We start from the raw sequence: 12,240 nt of genomic DNA on the forward strand, positions 1-12,240 counted from the left end.
GGGGCAGCGTCTGGGTGGCTCAGTGGGTTAAGCATCTGACTCCTGATTTTGGCTCAGGTGGTGACCTCACTGTTTCTGAGTTTGAACCCTGAGTTGGAGTCTTCACTGGCAGTGCCCCTCCCTCACTCTCTTTCAAAATAAGCTTTAAAAACAGGTAAACAAACATTAAAAATTTTTTTTTCCTAACTTCACCATCTTTCCCCTATTTAATTATAGCTAACTCTTCTTGAGTATCAGGATGTAGATTTTCTAAAAAGCAGAGGTTGCCTAGGGAACCTTCCATATGTTCTTGTATGATGTCCTTATTTCCCTAAGTTGCTGCACTCCACATCCTAAAGCAGATGTACATAACTATAACTGTATTAGGAAGAATAAGGGTTCTCATGGAAAACTTCCCTTAAAACTAAGACTAGGGGCGCCTGGGTGGCTCAGTCGGTTGAGCGGCCGACTTTGGCTCAGGTCACGATCTCGCGGTCCGTGAGTTCGAGCCCCGCGTGGGGCTCTGTGCTGACAGTTCGGAGCCTGGAGCCTGTTTCAGATTCTGTGTCTCCCTCTCTCTGACCCTCTCCCGTTCATGTCTGTCTCTGTCTCAAAAATAAATAAACGTTAAAAAAATAAATAAATAAAACTAAGACTAGACTTAAACACACACTAAGTGTTGATTTCCCAGAGTAAGAATCCAGATCCTTTTTGTGTAAAAACAGTGAATATAAAGAAAATGTTTCATTAAGGTTTTTTTTCCGTTAAAATTCTAAACACCCATATTCAGAAGTCTAACTAGGGCCAAATTAATACTATCTCTAAAATTTTCAGAATAGAATTTAAAAATTTCTTCCAGCTTTACTGAGGTATCTGACAAATAAAAAAATCACAAGAGTATTTTTTAATGTAAACTGAAAAAACCACAAAAGAATTTAAAAAGCTGGTCTGGGCACACACAGTATGTATTCCAGCCAATATGCTCCCTGTGTATCCATCTTTCCTTTATCCACAATGAGCTCAAGCAGGAAACAGAAATGGCAAGAGGTATCACCTGAAGGCAATGACCCTCCCCTGCTACAGTGCTACCCTGGAGCTAAGGAGAGACAAAAGGGTTTTCCTGGAACCAATTCCCTTCCTTTCTCAACTGTCATCTATATACAGATGGCTTCTATAAGCTTAAAAACTTTTCTTAAAAACCTAAGGGGAGCTAAGGCTTTAAAAGAAAAAAAAATTTTTTTTAATCTTATTTAAAAAAAAAAATTTTTTTTTTTAACGTTTATTTATTTTTGAGACAGAGAGAGACAGAGCATGAACGGGGGAGGGTCAGAGAGAGAGGGAGACACAGAATCTGAAACAGGCTCCAGGCTCTGAGCAGTCAGCACAGAGCCTGACGCGGGGCTTGAACTCACGGACTGTGAGATCATGACCTGAGCCGAAGTCGGACGCTCAACCGACTGAGCCACCCAGGCGCCCCTTAATCTTATTTTTAAGAGAGAGATACAGAGTGCGAGTGGGGGCGGAACAAAGAGAGAGGGAGACACAGAATCCAAAGCAGGCTCCAGACTCTTAGCTATCAGCACAGAACCCAATGCAGGGCTTGAACTCATGAGGTGTGAGTTCATGACCTGAAATAAAGTTGGACACTTAATCAACTGAGCCACCCAGGCACCCCAAAGGGGAGCTAATGTTTCAGAAGAAGGATAAAGTAAAAGAACAACCGGAAATTATGAACAATTGATTATATCACCTGTTTAGTAATAGTATGTTCACTGTTTAGAAAAAAATAAAATAAAAATACTAACATTTTTATATAAACATTGCATTAACTCACCATTCAAGACAATTGCTGGATTTATCAACCTAACTCTTATGCAGTGGTTTTCAACGAGGGGTGATTATGCTCCCCCCCCCCAACCAGGTAATATCTGGCAATACCTGAAGATTTTTTTTGATTGTCACAACTTGAGAAAGGATGCTACTGGCATGTAATGGGGAGAGGCCACGGATGTAAAGGATACCCCACTACTTCAACAAACTATTATTCAATCCAAAATGTCAAAAAAAAGCCAAGGACAGAAAGCCTATTACAATACAATTTTATTTGCATTTCACTTTTTCACAATTTTCTTTTTTTGTGGCACTTAAAAAATTTTTTTTAGTTTTTATTTGAGAGAGACAGAGAGACAGAGACAGAGAGAGAAGAGAGAGAGAGAGAGATGGGAGATGGTGAGAGGGGCGGGGAGGGAATAAGAATATCTTAATCAGGCTCCACACTCAGCTCAGCTCTCAGCCCCACAGTGTCTCCATCTCACAACCACAAGATCCAGACCTGAGCCAAAATCAAGAGTAAGACACTTAACTGAGCCACCCAGGCGCCCTTTCTCTTTTTAATAATTAACATCTGATTCACCAGGATAAATAAATTGGGAACAGGACAGAGGCAGAAAAACCCTTGAGTAATACCTAAAGAGAGTAATAACTATAAAAATAGGATGGCTCAGACTTACCCCATGCCGTGTGTTGTGAATCTTCCTGCTCCTCTCCCTCTTCCACGTCCAAATCCTGAAAACGAAAATAGTACTGTTAAATAGTATTTATACCCTACAAAATTATAATTCTACCAATGTCATTCTCCACACACCCCAAACAACACTATCACTGTTCCTAACAGCACCAACATTCCCATCTGGTGCACCCAACCTGCTGGTCACTACTGAAACAACTATCTACACAGTTATTGATTTTAAAGGATAGAAGGGATTTCATTCTGCTTATATAGTACTTGTGATATGTTGCAACTTAACACAGGCAGCTTATATTAAAAACTATTCTGGGGTTGCCTGGCTGGCACAGTTGGTAGAGCACCAACTCTTGGTCTCAGGGTCATGAGTTCTAGCTCTGCGCTAGGCAGGGAGCCTACTTAAAAAAAAAAAAAAACTATTCTAGATGTTTTAAAATCAGTTACTGCAAATACCGTAACATTTTAAACTTCTACTATAAAATCAAATGAGAACCAGAAAGAGGAAAACTGCTATGTAAGCTGAAGGTACTATTACACACTGTTTTTTATACTAGAACTTTGGTCAATAACCAAAATGGCAGCAGCAAGCGAGCAAGCAAGAAGAGATCATTTTATTCAGTGACTCTAGTTTTTCATAACATCCTCCACTATGGACTAAAGACCTAAATTCAGGAGCTAAAACTACACAACTCACAGAAGAAAATATAGAGCAAAAGCTTCACAACACTGAATTTGGTAATGATTTAAATATGACACCAAAGGCACAGACAAAACAAACAACCAGTTGTTAGATTTGTGCATCAAAAGACAACTATACGGGGCACCTGACAGGCTGAGTCGGTAGAGCATGCAACTCTTGATCTTGGGGTTGTAAGTTCAACCACCATGGTGGGTGTAGAGATTACTTAAAAACAAAACAAAAAAAGACACCTATATCAGCAGAATAAAAAGGCAACCCACAGAATATGTGCCCATGATACATTTGATAAAGGAATAATATCAAGAATGTGTGAAGAACTTCTACAGCTCAACAACAGAACCTAATTCAAAAATGGCAAAGGATCTGAATAGACATTTCTCCAAAGAAGATATGCAAATGGTCAATAAGCACATGAAAAGATTCTCAATATCACTAATCATTAGGGAAACCAGTTACCATTATGATGCTTACTATCAAAAAGAGAGAAAGAGAGAAAGAGAACAGAAAATAAGTTTTGGCAAGAATGCAGGGAAACTAAAACCCTAGTACACTTTGCTGGGAATCTAAAATGGTACAGCCACCATGGTGAATAGTACAGCAGTGCCCCAAAGAGTAAAACAGAATTATCATATGATCCTGGAATTGCACCTCTGGATATATACCAAAGAGAATTTGAAGAGAGTCTTAAAGAGATATATTTAATATTACTCAGCCTTAAAAAAAGATAATTCTTTTATTTAATGTTTATTTATCTTTATTTGAGAGAGAGAATGTATGCGCACATGGGGCAGGGGAAGAATCTTAAGGAGGCTCTATGCTCAGCACAGAGCCCGACATGGGGCTTGATCCCACGACCATGAGATCATGACCTGGGCAGAAATCAACAGATGGACGCTTAATCAACTAAGCCACCCAGGTGTCCCAAGGGGAAGGAAATTCAGACACATGCTACAACATGAATGAACCTTGAGAACACTGCACTGAATGAAATAGGTCAGTCACAGAAGGACAAATATTTTATGATTCCACATATATGAGGTACATAAGAGTAGAATTCAGAGAAGGATGGTTGCCAAGGGCTTTATTAGCCATACTAATATAACTAAAATGTGTATTAATTACGTATGGTTAACTTACCCCACAGTTCAAGTTAAATTATTAAAAACATGGTCTTAACCAAAATCTACTATATTCCCAGAGATGGGAGAATAGAGAGAAATGTCCTAAAAAAACAAAGAATCTTAATAATGCATATCAGTAGCTACTGCCTCTTGTAACACTGTCAAAAGGCAAAGGTAAGACTCACACACAACCACTTCCACAGCCTACAGGAAAGTCAAAACTCAGGCAGAAAGAAAACTAGCTCTAAGAAGAAAGCTTTCAAGCTACAGGTTTTTGGCCAAGAATATAACCCAAAATTTAGGAAAAGGATAACTTTTAAAAAAGAAAGTCTCATAAACAGAGAAAATGATAAAACAAATGTAAAATACTAACTTTCAGGAAATCTGAGTAAACATTATGCAAAATTCCATTGTACTTTTTAATTTCAAGGTAAAATGTTCAAACCAAACCCTGAGCACTTTTATGTATATTTTATTTTCCAGCAGGTAACTTTTAATTCTGTAAAAAAAGATCCAAGTTCTTTTCCACATTTACATTATCAACTGCTTTTATATAGAATGTTCCTACCCAAATTTTCCCATGGCTTTCTTCCTCCTCAGCTTAATCCCACCTCCTCTGAGAACTTCCCAAGCCACTCAATTTATAGACCCTACTGGTGTATCTGGCTGGCTCTATTGGTAGACCATGTGACTCTTGGTCTAGGGTTTGTAACGTCAAGCCCCACACTGGACATCTAGCTTTATTACTTAAAAAAAAAAGAAAAAAAAAAGGAAGGGAGAGAAGGAGGAAGAAGCCCCTTACTGACAGTTGACCACATCAACAATCAATTTCTTAAGTCAAAAAGTGATTTTACTTGACAGTCTCTTCTCCTTTCCCACCCAGAGTATGAGCAATCATGTCTTATTCACAGCTTTATCTGCAGCAATACAACAGGTATTTAAATATTAGTTGTTGCATTTAAGACTGATATGTAAGTCCAATTACATACACATGGAACTTTCTCATAAACTAAACTACCGGGGTGCCAGGCTGGCTCAGTCAGTGGAACATATGACTCTTCATCTTGGGGTTATGAATTTGAGTCCCACACTGAGTGTAGAGATTACTTAAAAATATAAAAATATTCCCCCCAAAAACCCTAAACTCTTATTTTAAAAGATAATATAACATCACTATTCATTTATAGGAAACAACCCAGCGATTCATTAATACATTTAAGAACACCACATTTTGTCAAATACTTTTTGTACCAGAACCCAAGAAGCCATATAAAACAATGCAAAAATTTTTTAAATACTATGTTAGCACACAATAGGTAGTCAATAATTACTTTCCAAGTATATTATATAAAGCATATTCATGTATTAATTTGTTTTAAAATACAGGAGCTAGGGGGTGCCTGGGTGGCTCAGTTGAATGTCCAACTCTTGATTTCAGCTCAAGTCATGATCCTAACTTACGGGACCAAGAGGCGTGCTCTGCAGGGAGCCTGCATAACATTCGCTCGTTCACTCCCTCTGCCCCTCTCTGGCTCTCTCTCACTCTCTAAAATTAAATAAGTAAATAATGAAAACTTATTCCTAAAGATATACAATACTAATAAGCAGCATTGGCTCCTGGAACACAGAATTAGTTTCTACTAATTACTATATGTCACATGACAAAGACCTTTACCCAGAATACTCCAAATCTCAGACATTTAACATGATCTTCAATCTGAACTCAGGATTAAGTCAGTATCATTGAGGAAAACTTCCAGTCATGCAGTATATATTTAATATATATCAGCTAAATTCCACATTTTGTACACAAAACACAATTATTATTTGATGGCCAAGTTACCTTTGAATGGTCAACATTTATATAGTTCCAAACATTTTGACACCAAAAACCAAAGACCAGGATACTTAGGACAGTGCCAGGCACAACTGCTATTTCCCTTCTCTAAAGAAGCTGTTGTTTCCTCACAAAAACACACAACTCACAAGATACTTCTCTACAAACTTTTAAACAAATTATAGTAAAATACATCTTACAAGTGTCACAATCATTCTTGCTACTCTGAGCAAACATTCAGCAAATGGTACAGAAACACTAGGCATATAAAGGGAATTTATTTTTACTTCATTTGCTAGAGAGCTCATACTTTTCATGCTATAAAATATTCTCCCATATTATACGTATGATTTTTCATTTAACACAGATACCAGATACGTTTTTGATTTTATTTTTTTAATTTACATCCAAATTAGTTAGCATATAGTGCAACAATGGTTTCAGGAGTAGACTCCTTAATGCCCCTTACCCATTTAGTTCATCCCCACCTCCCACAACCCCTCCAGATTTAAGAGTCTCTTATGTTTTGACCCCTCCCTGTTTTATATTATTTTTGCTTCCCTTCGTGTTCATCTGTTCTGTGTCTTAAACTCCTCGTATAAGTGAAGTCATACGATATTTGTCTTTCTCTAATTTCACTTGGCATAATACCCTACAATTCCATCCACAGAGTTGCAAATGGCAAGATTTCATTCTTTTTGATTGCTGAGTAATACTCCATTGTATATATATACCACATATTCTTTATCCATTCATCCATTGATGGACATTTGGGTCAAATTCTTAACATAAGGTATCCCATTTTATATATCCCAAATTATAGGTTACCATATTGAATCCATGCTGTTTCACAATATGTTTTAAGCCAATACTATACAGATAAAGCAATAAATAAGTAAGACAAGTTTTATTAGCACTTTGAAATTTTAGCAAATTTAGTCACAAATGTAGATTAGTATGCTGAGCGGGAGTCAATGTGAAGTCAGCAAGAGGAGCTCACAAGTACTGTCGAAATCAAAAAATAAATGCAGGGGCGCTGGGTGGCTCAGTCAGTTGAGCATCCAACATCAGCTCAGGTCATGATCTTGTGGTTTATGAGTTCAAGCCTACACATCGGGTCTCTGCCGCCATCGCAGAGCCTGCTTCAGATCTTCTGGTCCCCCTCTCTCTCTGCCCCTCCCCTGCTTGCACACACACTCTCTCAAAAATAAATATTAAAAAAAAAAAAAAAAAAGATGGGGTGCCTGGGTGACTCAGCCAGTTAAGTTTCTGACTTCGGCTCAGGTCATGATCCTGCAGTTCGTGAGTTCAAGCCCCGCATTGGGCTCTGTGCTGACAGCTCAGAGCCTGGAACCTCCTTTGGATTATGTGTCTCCCTCTCTCTCTCTGCCCCTCCCCTGCTTGTGCTCTCTCTCTCAAAAATAAACATTAAAAAAAAAAAAAGAAAAAAAGGCAATGGAGACCGTAAAGAACTGTTTTTAAGTACACGCTATACAGCTTATACTTGTTTTTAAGTATACACTGTATTTTGTAAAGTTTATTTATTTATTTTGAGAAAGATAGTGAGTATGAGCAGGGGAAGGGGCAGAGAAAGAAGAGAGACAGAATCCCAAGCAGGGTAGAGCCCAATGTGGGGCTAAAGCCACGAGATCATGACCTGAGCAGAAATCAAGAGCTGGACACAACAGATTTAGCCATGAAAGTGCCCCTAAGTACACACTCTAAAATCTGCATAGTACACAACAAACCAAAAATAACTGCAAAACGACAGAAGAATGAATGGTTTTAAAAGACTAATTAAACAGACCATAAGAAACTAAATTAAGATATTAAGTGACTTACAAGTGAATTTCTGGGTTACATAAAACAAAAGACATTTATCCCTTCATTATTGAAGTGACAATTGCACCACAATTAACTATCAAACTGTACTAATATTCACTAAGCAAAATAATTGTGTTTTTGTGTATATAGGGTACTAAGTGTTTCCCCCCTCTTGCCATGTGCTGGATGTGAGAGTCAAAGCAATTGAAAGAAATCTCCAGACACAGACCACTACCATTCCAAGAACTTGCTTAAATATGTTTAAATATAGGTGTTAGGATATACAAATTTTAACTCACGTTTACACGTGGGGTATATGGTAGGCTGATTTCTTTTAAGTCTAATCTGATTTATAGGGGCACGTGGGTGGCTCAGTCAGTTAAGCATCCGGCTTCAGCACAGGTCATAATTTCACAGCTCCTAGGTTTGTACTGACAGCTCAGGGCCTGTGGAGACTGCTTTGGATTATGTGTCTCCCTCTCTCTCTGCCACTCTCCTGCCTATGCTCTCTCTCCCTTTCAAAAGTAAATAATAAGAAAAAATTAAGTCCAATTTGATTTATAGAAGGTCAATCTGAATCCCTTACTCCCACTTTACATCCTTTTTTTTTTTTAAAGATTTTTTTTAACATTTATTCATTTTTTTTTTAATTTTTTTTTTTCCAACGTTTTATTTATTTTTGGGACAGAGAGAGACAGAGCATGAACGGGGGAGGGGCAGAGAGAGAGGGAGACACAGAATCGGAAACAGGCTCCAGGCTCTGAGCCATCAGCCCAGAGCCTGACGCGGGGCTCGAACTCACGGACTGCGAGATCGTGACCTGGCTGAAGTCGGACGCTTAACCGACTGCGCCACCCAGGCGCCCCAACATTTATTCATTTTTGAAAGTGAGAGAGACAGAGCATGAGCAGGGGCGGGGCAGAGAGAGAGGGAGACACAGAATCTGAAGCAGGCTCCAGGCTCCGAGCTGTCAGCACAGGGACTGACGCGGGGCTTGAATTCACAGACTGCGAGATCATGACCGGAGCTGAAGTCGGATGCTCAACCAACTGAGCCACCCAGGTGCCCCTTTACATCCTTTCTTAAAAAGGATTAGGTACTGGGGCGCCTAGCTGGCTCAGTCCATAGAGCGTGTGGTTCTTGATCTCTGGGCTGTGAATTCAAACTCCATTTTGAATTCCCAAATGCATAGAGAGATTACTTACAAAATAAAATCTTTCAGAGAGCTTAGGTAACTCACTCTTGATTTTGGCTCAGGTCATGATCCCAGGGTCATAGGACCAAGCACCAGATCAGGCTCCGCAATGAGCATGGAGACTGCTTAAGATTCTCTCTCTCTTTCCCTCTGCCCCTCTACCCAGTTCGCGCGCGCTCTCTCTAATAAAAAAAATTAAATAGGGTTGCCTGGGTAGCTCAGTCGATTGGGCAATCGACTCTTGATTTCAGCTCAGGTCATGATCTCACAGTTCATGGAATCAAGCCCTGCATGGGGCTCTTGAGCTGTCAGCACAGAGCTAGCTTGGAATATTCCCTCTCTTACTCTCTCTGACTCTCCCCCACTGATTTTCTTGTGCATTTATGTTCATGCCCTCTCTCAAAAATAAATTTTAATGTTTATTAATGCTCCTTTTAATAGGAGCATCTGGGTGGCTCAGTCGGTTAAGAGTCCAACTCTCAGTTTCACCTCAGGTCATGACCTCATGATTTGTGAGATCAAGCCCTACACTGGGCTCTTCGCTGACAGCCCAGTGCTTGCTTAGCATTCTTTCTGTATGATGTGAAACATGACATCCTAAAAGGACAAATGACAGAGTTCTGATAGCAAATCAATGGTAAAGAGAAAAAAGAGGTGGTACAGAGATGTTAGGAAGAAAAATATTCTAGATTAAAAAGAACATGCAATGTATAAACCTTGTTTCAATCCTGCCTCAAAGAAATCAACTGTGAAAAGACATTTAAAAAAATTTTTTTTAATGTTTATTTATTTTTGAGAGAGACAGAGACAGAGTGTGAGCAGGGCAGGGGCAGAGAGAAAGGCAGACAGAATCCGGAGCAGGCTCCAGGCTCTGAGCAAGCTGTCAGCACAGAGTCTGACGTGGGGCTCGAACTCACAAACTGCGAGATCATGACCTCAGCCAAAGTCAGATGCTTAACCAACTGAGCCACCCAGGCGCCCCAAAATTTTTTAAATAATCATAAAATTTTGTAAAAAATCAGACTATTAGATGATACCAAAAGTTTACTATGACTTAAAAATTTCTGCAGACAAGGTAGGAAAGAGACATATAAAGCCAATATGGACAAAAATCTTTAGTTATTGTTGACTAAGAGGGAGTATACATATGGTTAATTACTCTCTCCACTTTTGTCTAAGTTTGAAATTGATCATAATTTTGTTTTATTTTATTAAGATTTTATTTTTAAGTAATCTCTATACCCAACACGGGGCTCAAACTGACAATCTTGAGATCAAGAGTCACGCACTCCACCAACTGAGCCAGCCAGGTACTTCTGAAATTGATCATAATTTTAAAAGGCTAGAAAAGGGAATTATAATTAAAATCTGTTAGATAATTCCAATCTTACTTTGACTGTGCCTGGCAAATCAGTACACAGTTTTGTCCTTCTCTGATCTCTGGATATCATTTACCTTTGGCCTATATAGCATTTTAGTGAGTGACAGTTCAATGAACAGCCAAGGTAGTTGGTGGTAGGATATATAGTGTCTACATTATTTTTGTGCTTAATAACACTAATGATCAAAAATTCTGTCAATACGCAGTGTTTATATGGAGAACAGTCACAACTGCATGTAACAATGTATCAAACAGTGGCATCTGGCCAGGTGGCAGACCTGTAACTCTTGACTAGGAGTTGAGAGTTTGAGATCCATGTTGGGTGTAGAGATTATGTAAAAATAAAAGCTTAAAGAAAAACAAGAGGTACCTGGGTGGCTTAGTTGGTTAAGCATTTGACTTCAGCTCAAGCCATGATCTCATGGTTCATGGGTTAGAGCCCCATATGGGGCTCTGTGATGACAGCTCAGAACCCAGATCCTGCTTAAGATTCTCTGTCTCCCTCTCTCTCTGCCCCTCCCCCGCACTCGCTCGCGCTCTCTCTCTCAAAAACAAACAAACATAAAAGAAAAGAAGAAAAAGAATAGGGGCACCTGGGTGGCTCAGTCGATTTCAGCTCAGGTCTCACAGTCCTTGAGTTAGAGCCTCGTGTCAGGCTCTGCAATGACAGTTCAGAGCCTTGGAGCCTGCTTTGGATTCTGTGTTTCCCTCTCTGCTCCTCCCTCACTCATGCTTTCTCTCTCAAAAATAAGCATTAAAAAAATAAAACACAATTAAAAAAATGGATCAAGCAAAATGTCAATTCTGGGAGGTCATCCACTGAACCAAAGTAACATCGGCATATTACACTGTGTATCTTGATTTTAGAACCCTGGGAAAATTCAGTCACATCTCTAAAGAATATGAAATTACGTTATTAAAGTGGCTTAATGACATGCCAGATTAATGAATGTTGAGAAATGATCACTAACATAGGGTGCCTGAGTGACTCAGTCGATTGAGAACCTGACTCTTGATTTCAGCTCAGGTTATGATCTCACAGTTCATGAGACTGGGCCCCACGTCAAGACAGAGCCTGTCAGGCTCTCCACTGGCAGCAGGGAGCCTGCTTGGGATCCTTTCTCTGCCCCTCCCCTTCTCTCTCTCTTGAGCTCGCTCACTCTCTCAATATAAATAAACTGAAAAAAAAAATTAAATAAAACCAGTATCATATGAGTAAAACACATCTGTTAAAGTCCAACATAGAAGAATTTAGTCACTTTTTGATCAGAACTTCAAGTTTTATATTATTCATTTAAAGGGCTTTCTTGGCTTATTTGAAAACAACCACAAAATTTCCTCAAAATTACATGAATTCAAACAATTCATTCATAGCCATCAGTAAACAAATCAAAAAACTACACAAGATCAACCATTCTTTCAGAGTACACTGCCATGCCTTAGTGGAGAAGTAAGTATACCAATAGCTTGATCCTTCTTCCGAACACAACCATCTCCTTCCCTGTTATTCTGTCTTACCTCTGCCACGGGTTCGCTTGCCACGGTCTGAATGCTTGTCCCCTTGACTGCAATCAATTCCATTCTCTTCGCCTCTAACTATGGAAGAAAAGAGCACCTCTTGTATATAATCGTACGTATGAATTATCAAAGGCAAGGACAAAAGAGTTTCACCAAATGGA

At 39.2% G+C, this 12,240-nt stretch overlaps 1 protein-coding gene across 6 annotated transcripts in view; it reads right to left on the bottom strand.

The window, feature by feature from the left end:
- UBAP2 (ubiquitin associated protein 2) overlaps positions 1-12,240 on the bottom strand; it is a 78,538-nt gene that overhangs the window by 48,667 nt on the left and 17,631 nt on the right. For all 6 annotated transcript variants that reach the window (XM_047065512.1, XM_047065502.1, XM_047065493.1 and 3 more), the window contains 2 exons: positions 12,080-12,157; positions 2,490-2,544 (listed from right to left, as the gene is read on the bottom strand). In XM_047065512.1, the coding sequence (XP_046921468.1) occupies positions 2,490-2,544; positions 12,080-12,157 (133 nt within the window). The remainder of the gene's footprint in view (positions 1-2,489; positions 2,545-12,079; positions 12,158-12,240) is intronic.

Source organism: Lynx rufus, unplaced genomic scaffold (genome assembly GCF_022079265.1).
Source record: "Lynx rufus isolate CCGP_SWC_20201006 ecotype Redwood Valley unplaced genomic scaffold, mLynRuf1.p SCAF_10, whole genome shotgun sequence".
Classification (NCBI taxonomy): domain Eukaryota; kingdom Metazoa; phylum Chordata; class Mammalia; order Carnivora; family Felidae; genus Lynx; species Lynx rufus.